Source organism: Nymphaea colorata, chromosome 2 (assembly GCF_008831285.2).
Source record: "Nymphaea colorata isolate Beijing-Zhang1983 chromosome 2, ASM883128v2, whole genome shotgun sequence".
Taxonomy (NCBI): Eukaryota; Viridiplantae; Streptophyta; class Magnoliopsida; order Nymphaeales; family Nymphaeaceae; genus Nymphaea; species Nymphaea colorata.
This window is the reverse complement of record NC_045139.1, coordinates 5,718,404-5,744,542: the sequence shown is the minus strand read 5'-3', so window position 1 is coordinate 5,744,542 and position 26,139 is coordinate 5,718,404. Positions and strand designations below refer to the sequence as shown.

General features: G+C 35.6%; 2 protein-coding genes across 2 annotated transcripts; both read right to left on the bottom strand.

Annotated features, from left to right (window-relative positions):
- Positions 1–819: 819 nt before the first annotated feature.
- Positions 820–11,803, bottom strand: LOC116246921 (uncharacterized). Its single transcript, XM_031618843.2, has 6 exons — positions 11,506–11,803; positions 8,800–8,935; positions 8,295–8,468; positions 4,470–4,810; positions 1,314–1,446; positions 820–1,158 (listed from the first exon to the last, which is right to left on the bottom strand). The coding sequence occupies exons 1-6, from the start codon at positions 11,769–11,771 to the stop codon at positions 976–978; spliced, it is 1,233 nt and encodes a 410-aa protein (XP_031474703.1). The 5' UTR covers positions 11,772–11,803; the 3' UTR covers positions 820–975.
- Positions 11,804–17,276: 5,473 nt separating this feature from the next.
- On the bottom strand, positions 17,277–25,828 carry LOC116248864 (DEAD-box ATP-dependent RNA helicase 51). The gene is made up of 12 exons (XM_031621873.2): positions 25,253–25,828; positions 23,546–23,731; positions 21,086–21,271; positions 20,195–20,278; positions 18,972–19,013; positions 18,818–18,889; positions 18,427–18,726; positions 18,287–18,325; positions 18,106–18,210; positions 17,949–18,017; positions 17,737–17,862; positions 17,277–17,648 (listed from the first exon to the last, which is right to left on the bottom strand). Exons 1-12 carry the CDS (start codon positions 25,769–25,771, stop codon positions 17,502–17,504), a joined length of 1,875 nt encoding a protein of 624 aa, XP_031477733.1. The 5' UTR covers positions 25,772–25,828; the 3' UTR covers positions 17,277–17,501.
- Between the last annotated feature and the right edge of the window lie 311 nt (positions 25,829–26,139).

Below are 26,139 nucleotides of genomic sequence, written 5' to 3'. Positions count from 1 at the left end.
TGAATGTCAATATATCAGATTTGGATTAGACAACCACTTTATAAATCTCAATCAGACATGGTGTCGGAGTAGGAATGTCAATATATCAGATTTGGATTAGACATCCAACAGAACCATCTCAAAAAAATAGGATACGAAAAAATCAATACCCAATTAAGAAATCGGATCAGATTTGCATTGTAATGACATCCAATCGGATTTGGATTTGGATACAAATTCAGATCTAATCTATTTTTAAACAAATATCATATATTTAATGTTCTTACATTTTTAAAACTGGTCAAATTCGGTTCAAAATTCATATTCAGATTTAGATATAAATGTATGAATTCGAATTGTGACCAAGTCTCGAATAAGACTTTTGTTTGTTCATATTTGAATATTCGAAAAGGCAGATACGGTTAAAAGTGTGTCTTATTCAAAACCAATTCGTTGATATCCTTATGTAGGAGGGCGTTATAGACCGAGTGTCTTTCCTTTGCTCTATTCTATTGATGTTGGGTTGAATAGGGGTCATCCTAAAAATAAATAAATTTTAGAGGTCAAAATTTTCGACAACCTTAGTTTGGCCCCTCTTAAGTTTTTGAAAAAATAAGAGTTGATTCCTGAGAAAAATTTTATTTAGGGTGTCACCAAGGGCGGGGGGGGTGCCTAGGCCATGGCCCCACCCTGGCAAATGAAAAAAAAAATGTTTTATATTAAAAAAAATATAATTTTTTAAGTGCGCAATGTATTTTTTAGAGCTGAATTCAATTTGGCCCTATCCAGATCCAGAGGTTGGACTGGATCATTCCATCCCCTCCTTTGTTCATATATGCGTGTGTGTGTGTGTTTATACACACAAGAATCATTGAATGGTGAAAACTGAGAAGGTACACGAAGAATAAAGATCTTCCAGCACCAATGGCTACACAGACGGAACTTTGCTTGATCAAATGATACATTTTTAAAATAATCCATTGCTCTTTGGCCTTTTCACCATATAAGCCGCTTGCCGAGCTTGTAACCAGACAACAGCGCAGAGGCGGCGAGAACCAAGAAGCAGAGCGAGGACGCGACCACCGAAGCTCTCACCGTCTTCTTGCAGCCACCTGTCGCTCCGTCCATCGTTGCATTCAGCAGGATGGACGACGAAGAGAGAAGAAGATAAGCCATTAACTGCGTATACCAAAGAAGGATTAATCAGTATCCCTGCAATCATCACCTTGCATATTATAATATTGATGAAGAATCCATAGATCATAAAACTGTTTGAAATCCTTAATAACATTTAGGCATCCCTCTCTCTCTCGAATTGGTTTAACTTGTGTTACCTGATCGATAATGAAGCCTGAATAGTCCAAAAATTTCTCAGGAATGAAGCCTTTGAGAGCGATCTGGATTATTCCTTTGAACAGTTGCAGAGCAGCGTAGAGCAGGGAAAGGAAAGCAACGATGACCGCGTACCTGCAGTCAAGAGGTCATGGTTGCAGTCAGATCACGCTCTGTATCGTCTTCTTCACGTAAGCCTGTTTACCATAAGAATTGGACTCACCAGGTCCATAGACAGAGATAGAGAGATAGCGAAAGAATAGCTAAGCTCATAAAATTCTCACAAGTGGCCTAGTTCACATGGAAGCTGGTTATATATACACGTCTATGCATGAGAGTTCTTTATTTTTAAATAAAAATCTTAAATATTTATTTTTATAAATATATAAGCATCTGCCAGATTTAAGTATCTTTAAACAAGTGGTAGCAGTCTTTTAAAAGTTTTTTATTTTTAAACGGGAAACTTAAATATTTATTCTTGTATATATATATATATATATAAATGCCCCATCAAATTTGAGTATTTTTAAACAAGTGCCCCTCTAGTAAATTGTTCTAACTTTTGTGCTGGTTATAGACCTTTTAAAAGTGAGCCAATAAAAAAAAAAATATGTCATGCACCGAGAGTTGTGCACGGTACTACAAATTTTAGCGGCAAAATGCCTTTATTGATAAACAAAAGACATCATTCACATAAGGGCAAATGCAGTACTCACTGTGAAATTCCAAAATATCATTTAGTAAAATGTGGGAACATGTATTACAATATTAGTAGTATGTATACTAGGAGGTCCAAATTAACATATAAAACATGGTAAGTATGTCATATACTCTAAGAAAACGACGGGTTGGGTGGAAACTTTGATGTTCCCTTAGTCAAATAATACCCTAATAACTAATTACAAATAATTTCGAAGTTGAGTGTGAACTATTCAGAATAAAAAAAAATTGTGCATGAATTTTCCATGATGGAGTCGTATGGACGGAAGGAAAGATCCAAAATATGAGTCGGAGTTTATGTGGACATCTGCCTAACAGTCCTAAAAAATGAGCCTGGCGTTTCTTGTACTCTTCACTGTCCACAAGGTCATCAAATTAAACATCGAGTGTCCACACTGCCCTTGTGGACCCATCACCGACATAGTGGCCCTTGGCGTGGACCCGATCCAAGATCCAGATCCAACCTTGTATCTTACGAAGAATTACAGATCCAAACAAGGTCTTATATATGAACCCCCTACACATCCTAGTGTTTTTCAGGGTTTTGAATCTTATATCCGAGCGGAAGATCTGGTATGGTATGGACTTGTTGGTTCCACAGGAGCTCCAAATCCAAAATCCAAGTTTGGAGTAGCTGGGTCTTACATGTCCAAAGTTTTTTAGTTGGGTAGTAATCAAAAGTCACTTAGGTCATTTATAGAACTATCAGTATCTAAACCTGATGAAATAGATAGGTGATATGATGCTCCAAAATGATCTTCTATTAGCTAGTGACTACACAAAGATAGTATACTTCCGTAAATGAGAAGCTTTTCTGGTGAATAATATAATTATGGGGTTCAACACTAATTACAAAAGTTTAAACTAAAATAAAGTACAAAATAAAATTATTTCTTCATAATTAAAAAATTAAGAGATGTAAAAAAAAGCAAGAAAATCAAGGAAAAATATGATCAATCACGAGCTTCTAAAAGCCTAACTTAGCCGAAGGATGGAAGGAGATACCCCAAAACCTGAAGCCCGTCTTCCATTTCCCCTGCTCATGAGGTCCATGGTTGCTTCGGAATTTGGGTGAACTTATGGTTGCTCCCTTCAACTCAAAAGTAACTTATACCACACCACCATTTGCAATCCAAAAAAATAACTAGAAGATAGAACTCTTGTTGTTGATGATGGTCAAGAGCAGACTTCTAATGAACTCAATAAACTTTTTTTTTTCTCTTTTTTCAATGAAAATCTGATTTTAAGTGCATTTGAATCCAGTAGATAACACCCTTCTTTCCTGTAAATGCTGAATGCCTGAATCCAATTACAAGATAGTAAATGGATTTATTATTAATTTATTTCTTCCCATCTGAAGTACTCATTATCAAATACATGCTTGACATAGTTGAGGTTTACGCTAATGAATTCCATTTCTCTAGTCAACCCACTTTAGATGGTAAGATAACGACACAGAGAACTGCTCCGAAGTCATTTTTGACTTGTTCAACCGCAATTTTCGTAGCCTGGAAAGCAGCAGGAATTCGCATAGAAACGGAGTTTCACGCATGAGCTAGAGAGCAGTACCTGAGAATTCTGATAGACTGGATTTAATTTCTTATGATTGGGACTTGGTGGAGAGGGTCCGTTTGGCTGGTCTACGAACAGTCATTTTCAGTTTATTCAACCACAATTTTCCTAGGAAAGCAGCAGGAATTCCTAGAAATAGAGTTTCAAGCATGAGCTCCTGAGAATTCTGATAGGTTAGACTTTCTCAGGATTGCTTGTAATGGTAGACTGGGTAGGAGAGAAGGCCGTTTGGCTGGGCTGAGAACTCAAAAATCGTTTTTCCCATAGCCCAGATTCCCTAGTATATATATATATATATATATATATATATATATATATATATAATGTAATTATTTTTGCTTTCTTTTTCTTTTTTTTGAGATGAAGAACTCAAAGAGAAAAACAGAAATTATGAATTTCTGATGTCCGGTTAGGATTTGATGAGCAGACACAGCTGAGAACTTGGGTGTTTTTGAAATCCAATCTGCACATGAAGTTTTCTTCAATTTTTCCTTTCCTTACTTCTTTTGAATCCTTATCTCTAAACACATAGATTTCATCAATGATTTATTTGGATTCATCATGAAGAACAACTTCAATTTTGAATCCTTATCTCTCAACACATAGATTTCATCAATGATTTATTTGGATTCATCATGAAGAACAACTTCAATTTTGAATCCTTATCTCTCAACACATAGATTTCATCAATGATTTATTTGGATTCTTCATGAAGAACAACTTCAAGACTCTAAGAAGGCTGGAAGATAGAAAGAAAGAAAGGATCCAATACGTAACATAATTTAACTTTCCATACTGTATAGCAAAAGGAGAAAGAGATAGAAAAGAAGGACAACGGTATAATGAGGAAATTAAAGTGGGAGTACCAGTAAGAAGATGAGCGGCAGAACGAGGGGCAGTGGCTTCCTCTGTTGCCGCCATTGCTGGTCCGTGGACCGATGAGAACAAGCATCAGAACTGCCACCAGCGAGAGGAGGAGAGCCGAGGCGCGGAGGATGAGGTCGGAGATGTGAAGGACGGGAGGCTTGGTGCTCACCGCCGTGGACACGATGGACAGTGCGAACGGCGAAGGTGATGGCAATGGATATGGGGAGGAGAAGGCTGCCGCCACATATCGGCTCGGAGTCCCCACCGGCGTACTGCCTCCTTGCTCCATCTCTCTCTCTCTCTCTCTCTCTCTCTCTCTCTCTCTCTCTCTCTCTCTCTCTCTCTCTATATATATATATATATATATATATATATATATATATATATATATATATATATATATATATATATATATATATTCTGCGGTTGGATCTCAGATCCATGGTTTTGGATTTGAAAAGTGTGCATTTGAAATCCGCCGTCCGTTTAAACGGTGGATCTCCTTCAATGAGGATCTTGGTGATTATTTAAACAATGGATCTCTCTGAGAGCAGATAGGAGAGATGATTAAGAACTATCGACAACAAAGATCACGAAAGTTAAATGTGTAGCGTGTCTTTTATGAGCCCAAAAGGCTAAAACAGGTGATCTTAATGTGTTCTCATAAAATCGTATTTGTTCCAGTACATTTTCATGCCTTTTTGACATAATTTTGAGCATTCCACATTAATCACAGTTATATATATATATATATATATATATATATATATATATATATATATATATATATATATATATATATATATAGAGAGAGAGAGAGAGAGAGAGGTGATGTTCCAATCTTCAATATTTCCAAATTCACAATGCCGTCCCTGAATTTAATGATGCAGATGGTCTCAACAAAGTTTTTTTTGTTGACAATCACAGTTGTTGACATGTTTTCATGAAATACAAAGGTCATACATAGCTTTTCAACCGTCAACTTTTCTTGTGTTATATTGCCTTGATATCTCTTTCATCTATGTCTACCACCCAATATGTTGATATTTTGTTTCTTAATATATCTCTGTTGAAGCTAAATCCGACTTCTAATCCAAATCCAAATTCTACTGGATATTTATTTAAAGCTGAATCCAAATTCGAATATACTATCCAATATCACTTCTTAAAATCCAACTTCATCCCTATTAGTCACATATATAATCCGAATCCAATCCATGGACATCTCTACTTAAGGTCTTTCATATGAACCTGAAATTGGAAAGAGTGTGAAGCTTGTGTCATCAACAAAGCAAATATTATATATATATATATATATATATATATATATATATATATATATATATATATATATATATATATATATATATATATATATATATATATATATATATATATATATATATATATATATATATATATATATATAGAGAGAGAGAGAGAGAGAGAGTAATCTACAGGGTACATTTATTTATTTCCTAAATATCATGTGCTTCTGGTCAACCTTATGAAGATGATCTTATCCTGCCACCTTCTTTTTATAATCGACAACAGTGTTGCTTTCTTGGATTAAAAATTCACTCCTGATGGCAACAGCAAAGGACAAGTTACCTAACCTCTATGAATTGAATCTTTATTATGAGATGATTTTACTATAGAAAATCACCTAGCTTGTCTTGAAAATATGTCATAATTGACCAATTTGATCTTAAGTATGGCACCAAGTTGGGAGTATGTGGGTTACTCAAATATTCCTGTCTAATCTTGTCCTCTGCAACTTGCTCAAGTAAATATTATCAACAGATACTGCAGCTATAGAAAATTTTCTTTTTTAATTTGAAATTTTTTCAAGATGCACCAAAGATTTGACTATAATTGAAAAAGGCACCTTGCTATTTCATACTGTTGAAAACACACCCAAGTTTTTCAATCAAAAACAAAGTTTCCACTGCTAAATTATTGTCACTAACCTCAGTTCAGTTAAAGATATAAACTAAATAGAATACCTAAATGCACACAGGTTTCTTGTTAATACCAACACATTTTTTACATTACCTAATCGGACAACTTTCTTTTCATAAATGTTTAAATTGGTTATAATTTGGATCTATTTTGTCTTTGTTAATGCTATAAAGTTGCCCCTGAGAAAATATTCACAAAATCATGTAATTAAAATTTTCATGTTAATTTTAGAGCTCAAAATGGTAACTTATTGACTGAACTTTGAACTTGACAAAGTTAAACTTATAAACCTTTTTAATCAGCTATAGATAAACTTAGTTACTTCTAAAACATTGCAAAGTTTGAAATATTTTGTATTACTGTTAAATATGTTGAAGATTTTTGCTGTCCTCGCATCCATGAATCTATGAGATCTATGAATTGAAAATGCAAAGGTTAGAAATTTATGTTCTAATTAAATTCTGCATCACTAAAAACAAAAGACCTAAGATCATTGTTGAAAATCATGGATCTAAAGAATAAGTTCTGAAATATCATCTGGTATCTAAGATATAGTCTTCTAGTAGTTCTATCCATAGTCACAAGAAACGCATTATTTTCGAAAAAGCACGAAAAAAAAAAACATGAAAAAATGACATGTCATTTAAAACTTTAAAATTTGTGTTTTTTTGAAAAAAATGTGAAAAACGAAAAAACTCATTTTTAATGAGTTGTTTTTACTTTTTCATTTTTTTAATGCCAAACAGTTTTTTTTATTTTCATTTTGTATTTATTGCAAATCTACTTAGCTTTTGATGTTTGTGTTATTATTTTTTCACTTATTTTATTTTCTCCATGTTTAGTTTTTAAATTTTAAAAAAATACAATTTTCCCTTTCTTTCCTATATTTTTTTATGTCTGTCATATTATACCTGAGAAAAACGTTGCCGTTTAAAACTCCGTAACGATATTTAAGACTATAGTTGTATCTTTCTGCTAAAGCCTAGTGTTGAAGTTTTCATAGAAGAAATTCTGAGCTAGTTGCCTAACTTGATAAATAAGAGAGATTTACACTTATATTGGAACCCAACCAGATAGCTTCAGTAAACAAAACAGAACCCGACTCGGCCACGGCTTAAATCCAGTTTATAATTGTAAACCACTTTTCGTGGACAAAATTTTTATTTTAATATTAAAAACCAGAAAAAATTACTTTCCTGTCAGTAGAAATATATATCTATATATATATATATATATATATATATATATATATATATATTAGGTTATCATGTCTCACCTTCAAATATGGTAGTGTAAAACAAATTAACATGGTTCCAAATTAATATGGTAGTGAAATATATATATGTCTGTGTGTGTGAAAAAAGAAGATGCCCGCAGTTCAACTTTAAGAAATTGTTTGCTATAAGGATCACAAATCATCATTAAAGCCAGCATAGACAATCATTAGTGTCAATATAGTGACTTTTTAATTTTTCTGACTTACAAATCCTGCAACAAAAGTTGATAAACAAAGCACTTTTTTTTTGTTAATTAAGGCAATGGGAACAGTAACGAAGTGTACCATGAATCGCCCTAAAAATTAAAGCAAAGAAAAAAAAAATAGAGCAGATTCATGAAAAGTTTGTCACTGTTCCCATTGCCTTAAATAACTCCTAATTATATTCAATGTTCAGTAGGGGCCGTTTGACAATAGGAACAATAATAAACAGTGTATTACTTTGCCGAACGCCCGTACAATACAAATTCTTCTTGCTTTGGTTAAGAGACTGCAAGTCACGGTAGAAAAAATTCAATGAGATTCGCACAAACTGAACTGGCTTTGTACAATATCGAAATTCTTTTCACTGCAACGTTGTTTTCTACCAGATGATTCTCTTGCAGAGCTTATAGCCTGATTGCAGGGCAGACATGGCGATGGTGAAGAAGGCACAGAAGGACATCCACGCCGAGGCGGCCACCAGCTTGCTGCAGTGTTGCATCACAGTGGCATTCGCAACCAGTGTCGAAGATGAAGACATGAGGAGGTACGCTACTATCTGTTACCACCTCAGACACAATAATTTTTTAACATAATTTCGGGTGAGCAAGAGATTAACAACCCACCAAAAAAAAAACACGCACACATGCACATGCACCCATGTACACCAGATGTGGAGCTACATAAAGGCATAATATTAAAAAAAAAAATGTGTTCTTAAAATATATGTTCTTAGTTTAAGAACATCATATTCTTGTTTCAAAAAGATGATGTGATTAAGCAATTTGACTTTGAATTAAAGAATGACATCTACAATAACTTCATGTTTCTAAAACTTTACACAATGGTATTTTTATTGAGCTCTCTCTAATGGGGAAGAGTATTCTTACCTGATCCAGCATGAAGGTAATGTAGTCAGAGATCTTCTCAGAAACTAGTAGACTTCTGAAAGCAATATCACATATGCCTTTGAACAGATGCAAAGTTGAGTAGATCGAGCTTATTATGGCAATAATCAGGGAGTACCTAGTAACAGATAAATAAACCTCAATCTGGTAGACTTGATGACAATTGTATTTGCCATTGGTTTTAAACTAAGTCGCCCAAATACCTGTGTTTGTACATGTACGTGGGTATAACTGCATACAACTGTACTTTTAAACTTAAAAATTTATATCTTCAACTTATTAGTTTTGATCTTTCCCTTCCACCTAGATTCTATTTTTTCTTTAATTTTTGAGAAATTTTGTGGATCATATATATATATATATATATATATATATATATATATATATATATATATATATATATATATATATATATATATATATGTATATTCCCTGTCGTACCATCTTACCCAGCTTTTCTAAAATCACTGCATCAATATCCTCTATGCCATACCTCTACCGGAACCTATACTAGTACCCGTGTGACTTAGGTTTTAAAAAGACATATAGTGATAATTAAGTTAAAAAATGAAAATATAATTGTATTTTCAAAAGATTGAAACTCCCCCTCAAATGAGATAAGAAATGTTTATTAGCAACATTCATTTGTTTTCTCCATCGTGGGGTATTTTCAATTTCTAAAAAATATAATCAAATTTTCTTTTTCCCAATTTAATCTCAATCATTGGATTTCCTTCAAATCAATGACTCAAACAATTTTCCATCAAATCCAGCATATGAAAGTCTAGTAGCTAATAGATGGCTATAAGAGAAATAAAAACCGGACCATTTAATTTTGGTGTTTAGAATGTTTTTTTTTTTTTTGCAACCTAACCTTACTGATACGATCATAAGAACAGGTTAACGCAAGACATATATTAAGTTAATAATTTCTTATAATTTAATAGTATTTTCATAATAAAAAAGAACAAATCGCCGCCATCTCATCAACATTTTGATAATAAAAAATCACATTTTTCATAGAGAATAAATAAATAAATAAATAAATATATATATATATATATATATATATATATATATATATATATATATATATAGTTAGACGCTCTTTAGGCTGTGCCAAAGGAGACTTGTCTCTGAAAAATTGAACTCTATTCTTTTCAACTTAAAAGCTTTAGTCTAGCGAGTTGGCAGGGCCTTTATGAGCATAAAAAAAGGCAGTTGGTCCAATTACTACATGGGGCTGTCACGATAGCCTGCCTTATAAATGATTGGCCAGGCAAGTTACATGTGTACGCTTCTGGCCCACCCATGTGATGTGATACACTTTCACTAAAATATATGCAGAAAATCATTAATATACCAATCACTTGTAAACCACTCAAATATATATTTCCCATTAGACTTGTGCCTCGTCGCCTTCTGTTTCTGGTTGGTCGGTTTTGCTATAAATATATGTATCCCATTTTAAAATTGAGACAATAATTGCCACTTAAATAGAAGACAAAGTTGTGTTGGTTAAACTAATGCTCCCAACTATTTTTTAACACCAAATGCAGAGCGGCAGAGTTAGAAAAATTAGCTGGAAGGACTTCTGTTTAGAAACATTTATATTTGAAGATATACTTATATATGTATCAAAGTAAATTCTAAATTTGCCAAGATATATCTTGAGGGGTTGCTCACGTCAGCCCCTCAAGTTTTCTTTATTTTTAATTAATATTTTTAAATATTTGGTCGGTTATGTATATGAATGTTCTTTCATACATTAAAAAAAAAATTCTGGTTCCTACACTGTTCAACTCCCTCTATTTTAAAGCCCATAAACTAATGGCACTGAACTGTCGAGTATCCTATGGCTGAGTAAGACAAAAGAGAGGTTGAGTAAGCCTACCTAATAACTTGTTCTTTTAGGTATTTGGCTACCTGCAACTCTATTGTTAGTTGGAGCGTTTCTTATTAGCCATCATGCTCTCTTTACCTAGCTAAGCTTTTCTTATTGGAATACTAGACATAACAGCTAGCTGGGAAACTTGATATATAAGTGAATTCAAATCTTTCATGTGTAGGATGTTACCGGATGGTTAAAAATTAAAAAAATTATCCATAAAAAATAGGTCGTTCCCATCTTAAGGGCGTTTTGTGCAGGAAACAAACTGCCCATTTTCCATATGATGTTAACATATGGGAAAGCAGCTGGTCCGTTCGCAAGCTGCAGTCAGTCGCCGCCCTTCTACCAAAGGCCCCTCATTTCTAAGAAACTTCGTTTCCTAAGAAATTTCTTCCCTATCTAGGAAAAAGGGACGACAAAAGTTCTAGTAAATAATGATATATATATATATATATATATATGTGTGTGTGTGGTGTGAATTAAACAAATTAAAACAGACTTTCCTTTAGATAATTTAACTTTTTTTTAATGTTTATTTAGAGGAAACTGCCTTCGGCATAAATCCCAAGGAAACTGCCTTCGGCATAAATCCCAAGGACATACCCTTATGCTTCTATGGTTTTGGCTTGCTTCAGGACTCGGTACAATTCTACTTATTGACCACACCCATTTTCACGAGACCAATTGAACCAAATTAAGAACTGAATATGAACTTGGTTTATGCTCATATCCAAGCTGCTCCCTGACCAACCAAAGACTCAATGTTTAGCCAAGTTCAAAGATATGTCTAGACATACCAGTAGGTAGACGAGCCGCGGAAGGTGGAACACTGCCATCGCCATGCTGAGGAAGTGACCAAAGCAAGAGGAAGAGCGGCGAAGAAGCAAACCAGCAGCGCCAAAAAGCGGAGGACGAGATTGGAGAGGCAAAGAAGAGTTGGCTGTGAACTCAACGTTGTGGATGCAATTGATTCTGCAGGAAATGGTGAAGGTGTATAGATCCCACTGAAGGACCCATACTCCATTCTTTCAGACTCCCCAATTGCCCTGTTCTTGCTAGACATGGAGACGGACTTGAGCTTTACAATGGTGGAAGATGCACAGATGAAACTGGGCAGTGATGAATTATATATAGATCAAGATTGTTGACTACCAACAGAGATATAATCAATGAGTGTGGGGCCAATGAAAGCAAAACATTTTTAATGTGATTTGTTGATGATTTCAAAACATTTACTATGAAAGGTCACATCAAGTGCGATGGGTCTCCTCATTGGCCTATAAATGAATGGGATAACTCAATATAATAGCCAAACTTTAACAGTTGAGCATGAATCAGCACCAGCCGTTTGCGGTTTTCATGCAATTTTTATGAGTCTTTTATCAACTGCCAACTAGAGATTTGTTTTCTTGTGAGTTGGGATCTAGATGAACTAAGTAAAGCAGGAAAAAACAAGATCTAGAAATCACGTCGTGCCAAAAAATCTGAAGTCATAATCAACCCTGCAGACATTTTATAATCTAGAAACCCTCAGGTTCCGTTTGATAATTATTCCGAGGTCAGATTTGCTGCGTAAATTTCTGAGGTTTATCAAAGTGTAGATCTAAAAACAGTAGCCCGTGAGAATGCTGAAATCCATAGATCTCAAATCGAAGTGAGGGCCTTACTTGAAGTGTAGATTTCAGATCCACACATAAAAGTAGAGAGGAGAGGAAAGTGATTCGAGGGAATCAAATGCAACCGCAGTTCCTGTTTTATTATGAAAAAACAAGAATTATGTACATGAAAGTTGAAATTCAACTATATATATATATATATTTGGGACATGACAAGATTGAAATCAGAAACATGGTAGTCTTATGGAGACATATAGTTTGCTATTGCGATTTGGTAAAAGTTATATCATATGCTGATAAAATGGAGGTCATACAAAAAATAAATCAGATTTGGCCAACTAGATACAAGGACATTAGGGGATAAAGACATAACAAGTGCCCATGAAAGAAAAGGATTGCATTTTTCTTCATGTTAATCCCACCTGTGGAAATCCATGTGCTCTGTCTTTTTCCTGTCTCATTCATCTATTTGGCCAAATCCATTGCAAACTTGGAGGCTACTTAATGAAGAAGAAGAAGTTGAACCACCCTCCTTTTCAATTAGTAAGATGCATGATAGTGAAGTTGTTGGATTGGTTGTTTCTAAGAAGCTTCATTGGGAAACTCTTCATCAAAGCTTTGACAACGAGATGTTTGTCTGACTTGACTACGGACTTTTGGATATGAATGAGTTGAAGTCAGTCAAGAGTTCAATTTCCGAAAGTTTGTTTGCCTGTAAGCAGGATGAACGCCGCTGATGTCAGATTGCTTTCAGAAAGAAAAAGTTTGATCAGAAGACTTGAGACATAAAGAATATTGATCCTCCCAAAAATATGTATGAACATCTAGAAGGCGTCAGAATGACACCTCGAAACCAGGTTTTGGAAGCAAAATCTGGTTTTACCTTTAAAATTAAGTTTTTGAAGTGTTTGAATGCCATCAAAACTAGATTTGAGGAAAACCTGGTTTTGTAAAAGGAAGCAAAAACTGGCCATTTTTTTTCACCAACGCCTATGGCATGGATGTCAGTGTAACTATTTTTACCAACGTTTGGAATATAGGCATCGTTAAAAGTCAAACTTCAATGACATCCTAAACTTCAATGACACTCTAACGCCGAATGTCGGTGAAGGCTTGTTTCACCAACATGGTAAAAGTTGTCTTTCACGGATGTGTCTTAACAATGTCCCCCCCTTACATTATTCAGTTCTAAATAATCAAACATGGAAAAAAAATTAACATCCGATTAAGAAATGACATATGATCGAGCTCGAATTCAGAAGGGTTTAGTTTTTAGATATGTGTCATATAGCAAATGTTCTTACATTTTGAAAAATCAGTCAGATTCAATTCAAGATTCGGATTCACATTGGGACATGGATGTAAAAATTCGGATTCAGATTCTGAAATCAGATTTTGGATTCAAATATGACTTTTATGTCTACTTGAATCTGAATTCAAATATGAATATGTAAATATAAAAAATTCAAATATAAATATGTAAATATCCGAAAAACAGATACAGTTAAGGTTATATCAGATTCAAATCTAATATGTTGACATCTCTACTTTGGAATTAATTTTTTGTGTGGTAATGTATGCATGTACCCAATGTCACGTTAAATTGTTTGCCAGATCCATCAAATAAATTGGTGCTCTAGGAGAGTTCATAGAAAAATTTCATCACTCCCATCTAAGATATGTTAAATAACTGGAAAATCTGTAGCACCGGAATATTTTTATCGATTGACTGGTAGATACTTGCTGAAATGTGATATCCTTAAGAAAACTGATATGGTGCCAACAGTGGCCACATGTGGTTTGGTGTGGTCAACAAAATCTTTATTTTTGCATTGTTGCTTTCAAGTTTTTTTATTATTTATACATATTGGTGTCCCTCCAAGTATGAAAATTTTGGATTATTGCCTCTGCAACTATAATTTCTAATTTCTGGCTCCACCACAGAGTGCCAACATTGACGGCTCATCTTCTTCGAGTTTCTGATGTGCTTAAATTCTTAATGCCCATGGGCAGTAGCAGAGGCAGCAGGTCTACCAGCCGATAAAAATTTATTTATTTATATATTGGTGCCTGCCTCCATAATTTTTATTTATTTAAATACAAGTTTAAACTGTTAGTGCCCCTCAGAAGGCACCTTGCCCTTATTGACATGACGCTGGGGCTGTCCACAAGCCATGTACGAGCCGAGCTGAGCCAGCTCAAATTCTACTTGAGCGTCCTAAGACAAAACTCAACCTGGGCTCGAGCTTGAGCTGACTTCAAGTTCACAAGTAGGGATGTCAACGGATCGGATACATCTTCAACCATATCCATTTTTTCGGATATTCATATATTCGGATTCGGATTCAGATTCGAATTCGAATAAAGCAAAGTCATATCCGAATCTGAATCCAAAATCCGAGTTTACAATCTGAATCCGATCTGAATCCGATTTTTATATTTATATCTGAATCCGAATCCGAATTTTGAACCGGATTTTGCCATTTTTCAAGTATTAGATAAATGATATTTGTCTAAAACTGAATCCGATCCAAATCCGTATCCGATCCGATATTCATGTATATCCGAATCGGAATCCGATCGGATGTCATTTATTAAATCTGAATCCGATCCGATTTCTTAATCGAATATTAAATTTTTATCCATACCCGATTTTTTCGGATCGGATCTGTCGGATATCCGATTCAAATCGGATATATTGACATCCCTATTCACAAGTTCATCAGCTCGAGCTCCTCTCAGTTAAGCTCGTGCCGCTTCCTACCCATTTGTGACAATATATATATATATATATATATATATATATATATATATATATATATATATATATATATATATATATATATAATCTTTTTCAAACTTAACTGAACTGAACCCACTTAATTGACACATTTCTTAACTTGAACTTGATTTATTTAATAAACAAGTCGAGCTCAAGTCAAGTTTAAAAAGCGAATCTACCCCAAGTTTAAAAAGCGAATCTACCCCGACTTGGCTCAATCACTGAAACACCCCTACTCGATGCCCAAAAGCTCTAATGATGAATTTTTCTTAAAAATTAAAAAAAAAAAATAGAATACATGTAACACCCCAGAAGTTTAGGGGTTGTTACAATACATGTAACTTTTTAAACATTTTTATTTAGCCTACATAAAATATATTTCGACCCATGTTAAGATTTTGAGACTATACTTCCAGCTCCCTTGAAAAAAATATATATATGATCCCACGACTGCTTTGGGCCTTGTGTTATAACCTGCTCCGCTGTTCATGGGTGCTGAAAGTCATTACATCTGCAACAGCTAGTTATCACTCCGCCATGGGAAGCAAGTTGGCGAAAAATTTTAAAACAGTGATGCAATTGTCTTGTGGTCAAAAGACAAATTAAGAAAAGGACAAGCAGATTGGACCTCAAAGTTTATTGAGAGAGAAGCTTATGTGAATTATTATAGATTCCTGCCTCTTAGTTACGTAAGCAGATACATCAAACAAACCACAGATGAAAACGCGCATGTGCGTGTGTGTGGATTCAAGTTGCTACTTCTTATTTGGAACTTGGGAGAGAGTATTTCCGATTGAAATTTCTCCTGAGAATTGAAGATTCACACAAAGCCACATGACTAGGAGTTCGAAATCAAAGGAGCTTGGAAGCATGGAAAGAAAGGCTCAAGGAATACGTTTTAGGATGCGGATCTAAATGAAGGGTGTCCAAAATGGGACTGCATGTTTGGCATTCTTTCAGGTCCCCTGCAACTGGACTCGGTCACCTCGGTGAGTTCGTGACCACCGAGGCCTACGAATAATTCAAGAAAATCCCAGTTTTACAGCATATCGAAGCCACCACTTGAAAATAACACACACACACACACACATATATATATATAGAAAGAGAGAGAGAGAGAGAGAGAGAGAGAGAGAGAGAGAGATCAGTTGCCTTAATCTGAGGGTTTGGTAATTACCTACTTCTCTCTCTCTCTCTCTCAAGGGTATTTTTTAAAAAACAGCTTAAATCTTCACCGTCTGGTTTGCTTATAATCAACGGTTCAAACTATTCTCATTAAGTCTGGTATATGAAAGTCTTGTATTTTTATATGTGTTTATATAGGGAATTCTGCGCTACCATGTGAAGGATGCTCTCAGAAAGCTAAAAATTAAAAATCAGCCACTAAAAAGCAGTTGTCGCATGAGTATTAGCTACAGTTTATGTTGCAGAAATGCTTCATGGTTTTCTTAGCAACCGTTCATGATGCTTTTAATGGCAGATTTTTAATTTTTTTCTTCCCGTTACACCATAGCATAGAATTCTCCTATGTATATGTATAATTATTGTCAACTGAGAGGCTAAAGTGAAACCCTGTTAACCTGAAAAAAAAATGAAAACCTTGAGCTAAAACTGTTTTGACCGTACCCTTTGTGAATGAATTCCATTTGCACCGTCTTAATTAATGTTTTGCATATTTCACGCGTTAATGGAAGCTTACTTCAAGCCCTTGGTTGTCACTATTCGTTAAACTGCACTTGTTAAGGAAAAAATAAGAGAAAATCGCAAAGCTACGGCCAACTAATGAGCCAATAAACATTAGAATGATTGAAGACATAATATAATTGCACTCACCATTTCAAAAAAATGCAGACAAGATCAAAAATTGGAAGAAAAAAAAACATCGCAGCCCGCTCCTGTAAGAGAAAAAGGCCTATTAGTTATTGCTTCAGTAGTTAAGCGTGGTTACGTAATTTTAAAATTATAGACAAAAAGTAGCCATGGAAAAGAAACTTCCCAATAATTTGTGCTAGCCACTGCTGCTTATTAAGAAATCAACGTGTTCTAGTTCTGCATTTTATTCATATCATCAGGATTCTTCAGTTGATAATAATATGATTTCTTCTAACCAAAAGCAAACGTTGATAAAAAGGCCTTCCGTCAAAAATACATTCCAAGATAAAGAGACATGGACAAGAAAATTGAGGACTTTCATTAGGAACGCCTAAATGACTCGCTACAAAATTTCTGCTGTATCAGCTCATACAGAAAAAATAACAAATATATAAATTGGATTCCCAGCAATAAAACTGTGACTCTTCTCTTGTTCTTGTTACTCTCTCCCAACAGGCCTGCACCTTCAAGCAATGCAGTTTGAACCAACTTTACTGACTGGCGTCTTGAAATCACTGTTCTGTCATCTCTTACCGTAAGGGGTTAACTCACTAATTCCGTGCCGATTCCTTCCATCTCTATGCATCTTTTTTCTGAACTTGGAAGCGTTGCTGTCAATATTCAGATTTACCATGGGAGGCGAATCAAAGCAGAAGGAAGCAGCAACATCCTGTGGCGAAACAAACAAGTCTCAGCGCTTGGAATGAACGTCATGGAGTAACAAGCAGAAGAAACTTGAACCAGGCAGTTGGAGTTACCTGAAGATTTAGGCGGTGAACATTGAATACCTCCTTCATGGAATGAGATGCATATGCTTTTACATAAGAACTATAAGCATCTTTTGCTGCACGGAGGAGGTGATAATTGTTCACTACAAGTTTATCCTGTCACAGCAATTGAACAAGTCAGTTCTCACTAAAATGTATCTAGATGAATGAAAAGATAATGATCATGTGAAAAAGAGAAATACCAAAGCAGCCTGAACATTTGCCAGCTTCTTCTCATCGTACTCGTACTCTTTCATAGGAATCTTTTCTTTCTAGAAATAGTAAAAAAAAATAGAAGATTTTAGTTGCTGTAACCCAAATAATTGTTCGACTTCATTCAGCAGAATTTAGTAAACAGACCCTTAAGTAAGAGAGAAATTGCAATTCTTCTGGCATTAGAAACAGAAGCGCGTGGCCACTTCCAAATTCCCCACGTGCAGTTCGACCAACCCTGTGTATGTATTCCTGAAACAGAGAATGCAACCAAATTGTAACACCACAACAAACTTGTTAAGAAAGAGTTACCCACAAAAGGACAAACCTTGGGATCATCAGGAGGATCATACTGAACAATCCAGTCCTACAAATAAAACCAAAAGTTCAGCAAATAAACAAGTGTCTAACTCAACATCTGGTACCTAATACTAATAGAAATAACTGCTGAAAGATCAAACAACTAACCACTGAAGGGATATCAAGTCCCCTGGCAGCAACATTTGTACACAAAAGAAAGCCCTTTTGCGCCTTGCAGAAGTCAAAGAATGTAGTAGTTCTTCTTTGTTGCTTTTGTTTTCCATGAATATCGAAGCACTCAATATTAATGTATTTGAGTAGATCTGCATAGAACTTGACTGAGTTGCAAGAAGAGAAGAAAACCATAACCTTCTTTGACATATTTCTCTTCAAGAAAGAGTATAGTAGAACGAATCTTTTTGCACAAGGCACCACACAATATCCCTGTTGCAAATTTTCAGCGGTGGCCTAGCACAAAATAAATTGCTCAGTGAATTAAGTGAACAAAGAAAGGTAAAGGAAAGCAGAACTTTGCCAAGCAACTCATGCCAACATGTACCTTCACTCTCCCATCATCAACACCAATATATTTAGGTGTGGACTGAAAGGACAAACGTACAAGGTCCGCAACCTGTCACAAATCATCAACAATTAAGTATCCCACTGACATCAAATGTTCAACGACCACAAACTTCCATCTAAGTATAACAAACCTTTTTGGTCTGAGTAGCAGAGAAGAGGACAGTTTGCCTTTTCTGCAAGTTGCAAACAGGGGGTAACTCTTAGAAATAGTGCGTAATAAAGATGACGTATTCTAAAATAGATGCAAGAAATTTCACCTAATGCTGATGGTTTGGTCCAAAATAAATGCAAAAAACAAAAAGGAAACAAGACTAAACTACTTGCATCTCAAACTTTCAACCTTGAGAAGGATAGCTACGAGGTTATGCCAATTTTACTGATATATTTATTAAATATGCACCCCAACAAACACAGTTTTCTTTCACGGCTTAAAGGTGAGAACCATTGTTCATTATTGGCCAATATCAGCTGATGCTCATGGTGTCAGCCCCTCACCATAACGATGCATGAGCAAGAAAGGACCTTTTCTATTATCAACCAATATGGGGCCAATCTGAGCCATATATAAGATTTTAGAGACCAATATTTGCATAAAGGATTTTAAAAATGAATTCTTTTCTAATTTTTAGTTAAAAATTTATTTTTTATGGCCAACACAGATGAATGTTGTATCGATTGGTAGACTGTGTCAAGGATTACACAAAAAGACGAAATCCAATATTGAAGTATTGAACAAGATAAGGAAAACATAAGATTGCAGCAGGAATGAACCCGTAATGTCATAAATAATAAAACCACTCCATGTAATTTGACAAGAATCAGATTCCAAGCATTTGTCTAAAAAGGGAAAACAAATAATCAGCTGACTGTTTGATGCTAAACTAGGCTCGTAAAAGACTTGGTGTTTTGGTACATCCATGTACTAAGGTGTCAAGTGTCAACTGTCCACATGAAAGCATGGCAGACATATGAGCTTACATGCATACAATTGTATGTGTGCATACAAAGTACAAACATATTCAGGATATCTACCTATAGCCGTACAAGACAACTTGACTAAAGGATTTGAAATTATAGTGGTTGCCAAATAAGTACTTTGACCTTAAATAGCAGCTTGTAATATCAAAGGTATACCTGGTCCATCTCACTAAAAACATTCAGAAAGCAATCTGAGGGCATTAGACTCTTTACTACTCAAGAATTTACAAACCGATGGCCTCAAAATTTACAGATCATTGATCAGCACATACACAATTGGATTAACATTCAGACTTGGATCAGGCAATAGAAACTCTCAGCTTGTCCTAATTGAATACAGTTTTTCCAAGTGAAAACACTAAAGTAGACCACATACCTTCGGAAGAATTGAAAGAATCTTTCTCATATCCTCTTCAAAATTAGGATCCAGTATACGGTCAGCTTCATCAATTATAAGACACTGGAGCATTGACAAATTTGAGATTAGTAATGCAACAAGAGAGAGAGAAGTGCAAGAATATAAAATGCAAAAACAGCAGCAGAAGAACAGAAGGGAGAAAAAGTATATCCTAATCTACATGCCAGTACTGATATAAAGAAGAACCAACAATTGACCATATACACGATAACTACCCTTCCTGCAGGGAACCAAAAAAAAAGGTATCGGATATTCATTTTTATTTGAGCCATAAAAAAAAAACAACTGTACATAAGGGTCATTCTAAAACAGAAAGCTATCAGTCTCTCAATTACACTAGCACATAAAACAAACAACAGAAGCAAAAATAGCAATATAAGTAGAGAGAACCTAAACAAGGAAAGCAATTGTGATGCTAACATGTATGTAAAACATGACCACATTTTGGGATTCAGATGGAAATAGCAACCTTACTCCCACAGAGGTAACCCAAGATATAACCCCTATAAGATCAGGAAGGTTTTCTAATGTTTTCATGAGAACTAGAAATTACTAGGAAAAGTTTCAACTTCAGGTTGTGCTTATCAAGAAAGAAACATTATGAATGAATTATGAAATGCGTACAATTCCATCATCAGTTTATAGGCCTTGTTAGATGGACAACCTTTACAGCAAAGGATAAAGTAACAAGGAAATGTGTAGGAGACCATAAAATGCCATGAATTTAGAAGGTTAAATGTTAGAGTTGCTCTAAAAGAAGTGGGGAACTAATCCATTAAATCCCTGTGACACCATCTGCTAGCAACATATATAAATTGGTATACATGAAAGTGGATGTAGAATGCTGACCTTTAAATTTTTGTATAAGAATCCCGGAGTGTTCTCAAGATGATCACGGAGTCTACCAGGGGTGGCAACCAAAAGATTTACACCCTTCACAAGGCGCTCTCTTTCTCCCCTTAAAGCAGTCCCACCAAAAATTACACCATGGGTCTGTTTGTGGTGTGACAAAAGCTCTGTTGCAACAGTGTGGGTCTGTCATAATGAGTACAGATATTAGTAGTAATTATTTATTCCTATAAAGACATAGAGATATATTGAAGCTCTACTCCCTACAGTTTCTATTAGAATTTTCTCAGAAATGAAAAAGAAACTGCAGTAGAAAAAGTATTGAGAACACATCATACAAACACAAAGACTACATCTATCTGTCAATCAAATAAAAACATGCAAACACTAGCATAATTACAACGCCAAGTTAGTGCATGTACATATATTTTTCTGTACATAAAGTTAGATAAAGCAATTGAAAAAGAAATGGATGGGCTCACATTTATTTAGGTAGCCTTGGTTTTATTTTTCACCATTACAAGGACTAAGAATAACAGAAAGTAAATGGGTTTGAAGCAGAGTCCTTAACTCTAGTTGTGAGTAAATTCACGTAGTATATGTGAAAAAAAAAGCAAAGAAGTCTCACGATTTCTAGTTGCATGGTCTAATACAGTTCATCCACAATTTTAAGATCAGAGAATGTTGCATGTATCAGCATCTAAAATGTCCTCCTACTGTAAAACAAGTGCACCATGTTGCATGGATGAGTAACACAACTGCAACTATTTGTCCAAAGTGGATGTCATCTATAGGTTTCCCCTTGCTTCTTGTTACCAATAGGCAAACAGGTTCCATTGATCTTCTAACCCATTACCTTATTATGACTGGCTAAATGGTCAACTGGAAAACTTTCAAGTCCAAGAATAAAAATGCAAAACTTGCACCAAGTTTCTCCATACATTTTTTAATAAAAGATGCACAGGAAGGGTATGGCCTATGCCTATCTATATGACAGTTTCCTGAATGTGTAACAAGATAAAACTTTGATTTTTGCAACCACAAACTTGGAACCGGTGTCTTTCCTTTTGCTCCCCAAGGTGCAAAAAGGTGCCTCTCAAGGCAATTTAATACAGAAAAAGCCTTCATGTGCAGACCCAAGGCATGGAGAGCATAATGCACACACCTCATATGCCTCAAGGCATGCACGTCACCCCATGGTGTGTGTTTGAGAAGTTAAGGGATCAAGAGCGAGCTTCAGAACATGGTTAGTTGACCAACTTGAGAACACATTTAAAGGGAGAAAAATGTAGTTGAAAGGGGATTGGGCACGACCTTTAGGCAGTCCTTACTCAAAACAGGTCTCCAGCCATTATGGGGGTGATTCTCCCTTTCTTCTATCTTCCTCTTTTCCTTTTCTCCTTCTTCTTTTTCTTCCTTTCCTCTCGTTTGTTTTTCCCTTTTCCATCTTTTGCTTGTTTCACTTCCCTCATTTTCCTTGTTTTCCAACTTTTCCTTATTTTCCTGTTTTTCTATCACATTTTGTTCTCATTTCTTTGCATCTCCAGTTCTTTTCTTGCTTCCTTGTCATGTTTCTTTTTTTTTTTTCTACCGCTATAGCTTTATTACTTTTTTTTTCCTTTTATTTCCTGCTTTTTCCCTTTCTTTTTAATATACATACATAGTTTATCTGGACGTTTCATATGTGCAGTGTTTTTCTGTAATCTTTGAGTTGGACTAGTTCTTACATGCAGTGTTGATATGTGATGTGCATGTGCAAGTTTGTGTTGTACTGATTTGTGTGTGTGTGTGTGAAATTAGATCCTGACAACTACTGTTTGGGACAACTCAGACAATCACTCTATCCCACAATCAAATGTACATTATTGTGCATTTAATATGAAGAGAGATACAGTTGTTTTAGACTTTGAGTTGCCTCAACATTTTTTTTTTTGGGTGGGGTTTGTTGAGGGGAAGGAAGCAGAGGTGTGTATCGTTCTGGATGAAACAGTTTTATATCTTAGTAAAAAATCTGTATATTTTATATTTCTAGTGAAACTTTATGTACTAGAGTTGTCATGCTTAGTGGGACATTCTCAGAAATGTATAACCATGGTGCATATTTAATTGAACTGTCATGCTTTATGTGTTCTATTTGACAAACTGGAATATCGTACTTACTTGAATTCCACGCTTTACGTGCTCTATGTGACAAATTTGAATGGCCTATCACTCATTTTAACTATCTCAAGTTGATGTTTCATTCATTAAGCGATCAAACACTCTAATTTGCTTTTTATTTTATTTTTTATGTTTTCCAAAGATGCATTTATGAGGCTTATATTTTATGCATTGCTTCACGCTTATGTGAAATGCCTCACGCGTTCTCAATGCTATTCACATCATTGCTTCAAATATTTCAAAGACACATAAAAGCTCGCATGCTATATAAGTGTGCCCCATGTTTATGCATGAACATACCTGTATAGCAAGTTCTCTTGTAGGGCAAACTATAATCACCCCAGTCCCATTGCGTGGAGTGAAATGGATGTGATACAACAGTTCCACAGCTGGGACCAGAAATGCAAGGGTTTTCCCAGATCCTGTTCTTGCAGCTCCAACCACATCGGAACCTTTTAGCAACTCTGGAATTGCCCTGGCTTGGATCTGTAAGAACACGTTAACATCACCAACAACAATAATGAGCACAGAATACAAACAAAATTACAGTTGCATAGCTGCATATATTGCCCTTATGAACAAATTACATTAATTAAGCATACGTTGGTCAATATCCCTTTGATGGGCCTATTCGCGATGTGCTTGGAAATAAAATTGAAATGGGCCAATAGGCCAGTAAGGCCACTTCTGAACACAGAAAAGACACAATAACGATAGGAAACTCCTCTAGCAGATTAAAATGAAGGTAGCATAGTGCCAACTAGGCCCTTCAAGATACAATTTCAACGACCAAATGAAGGGGCATCTTTCACAAAAATGGTGCATCTTACTCAGTGTCACATGGACTCTTCAAAAAAATTGCTGCACCTGCGTCACGGCAGCACCAGCATTGCATCCACTTGTGTCACGGCTCTGACTCGCACGCCAACCACACCCTATGTTAGTCCCTTTAAAAAAAAAATCCCTTTTTTTCTCTCTCTCTCTCTTTTTCTTTATTTACGGTAATAAAAGTATAAAAAAAAGTTAAAATAAACTAATAGACAACCATATAATTATATATATACTGTGAGTATATATATATATATATATATATATATATACATATACATACCCTCGCTGCACCCCCGCACCCAATCTTTTTGGGATGTGCCACACCGCACCCGCACCTTGCATCCACGTGACATACATCTTACTTATAAAGGTAATTATAGCATGATGATGGATTTGTACAACATTGTTAGGTCATTCTGATGTAAAAACACTGTAGTATATTCTGCTAACTGAATGTTTGGTTTTTAGAAAACGAACATCAAATCTGGAACCACATTTTAGTCGAATACCATCTCCATCCAATGTTATTGAGGCATACTCCAATGAGTTTCCTGTTAACGGAATTGCTTTAGGTATTACATTCCGGAAAGATTGCTAAACCCCTTAGGACTTGCTTCCCCAGTGTCTACGTTCAGGTGATTACCCTTCCACAACATAACCAACTGCTCAAGAAATTCAGTAGCACAAACTAGATCACAAAAGCATAAGCTTACTTTCTCTAATAACAATTATAAGCAGATGATGTTTCATCATTCATTTTATTCCTCTCTTTTGTTCAAAGTCCTTCCATCTAATCCATAAAACAATTTTCCTTATTGAAAGGATGAAAACTAGACACTTGAAACATGGTGAAGTATCCTACTTCTGTAATAATAAATCCAAGATTACCCAATGTAATGGGAAAACTCGTCAAGCACATGGGCCATTCAATGCTGAAGTTCCAGGTTTTCAGGATAACATAATAAAATTGAAAATACAAAAGAGATAAAGATCCGGTGAGCAATAATTTAAAGTTTAAACTTATACTTCAATAACAACGGAATTCTAAGAAAACCAAAGCACTATCCAGTTCACAAGAACTATAAAAGTTTCCGCGTGCTTCAAAACCGAACACGAATTCTTTCCTCCAAAAGTAGGATTTACAACCACCGCAATTCCGCAAACATAAGCACTTACCTCCGTCATATTGCTGAATCCCATCCCCTGAATCGCCTTCATTGTGAGTTCCGACAGCTCCAACGCCTCAAACGTCAATGAGCTCATGATCCCCGACCCACCACCACCAGTCTTTGGCTTCTTCGCACCTTCGCCAGTTTCCTCCGCTCCCTCGCCCTCTGAATGCCCCTCGTTATTAGCATCTTCCTCCACCTTCATCTCTTCTTCTTCCTCCTCCTCCTCGGCATCGCTCTCACTCGCAAGTTCCACCTCTTCCTCCTGCTGTCCTTGGCTCATCCTCTTCCTCTTCTTCTTCTTCTTCTCTACTTCATCCACCTCCTTGTTCTCGGCCATCTTCTTCTCCTTCTCCTTCTCCTTCTTCCTCTTCTTCTTCTTCTCCTCCACAGGAGGAGTGGCTTCTGCAGCAAAGTCACCGTTTATGTTTGAGGGCATCTCGTTCTCGTTTTCATCCTCGTTCTTAGTCTTCTTCTTCTTGTCCTTCTTCTCCTTTTTCATCTTCTTCTGGAGGTCGTCCTCCATTAGAACAAGGTGGGCGGTGGACACACAGAGAGGGAAGAAGATCGATTCAGAGAGCCCTGGGATTTGAGGGGTTTTAGGGCAACCATCCGAATATACACGAGAATATTTCACAAATTCACAGCAACAGGATCACGTTTTGAGCGTATTACAATAATGTGCTCAAGTTTTCAAATTCTTCACATCACCGCCTTCATTAGAAAAAACTTAACAAAAACACGCAAACAGAAATTCCGTGCCAAATCTAAACAGAATTACCAATTTGAATATTGTCATGACTCAAGTAAACAAGCAATACTTTGATTTTTTGTGTCATTTAGGTTGTTTTAGATACGAAGCTCCATTAAAAAAAAATTGTTTTGAAAGATCTT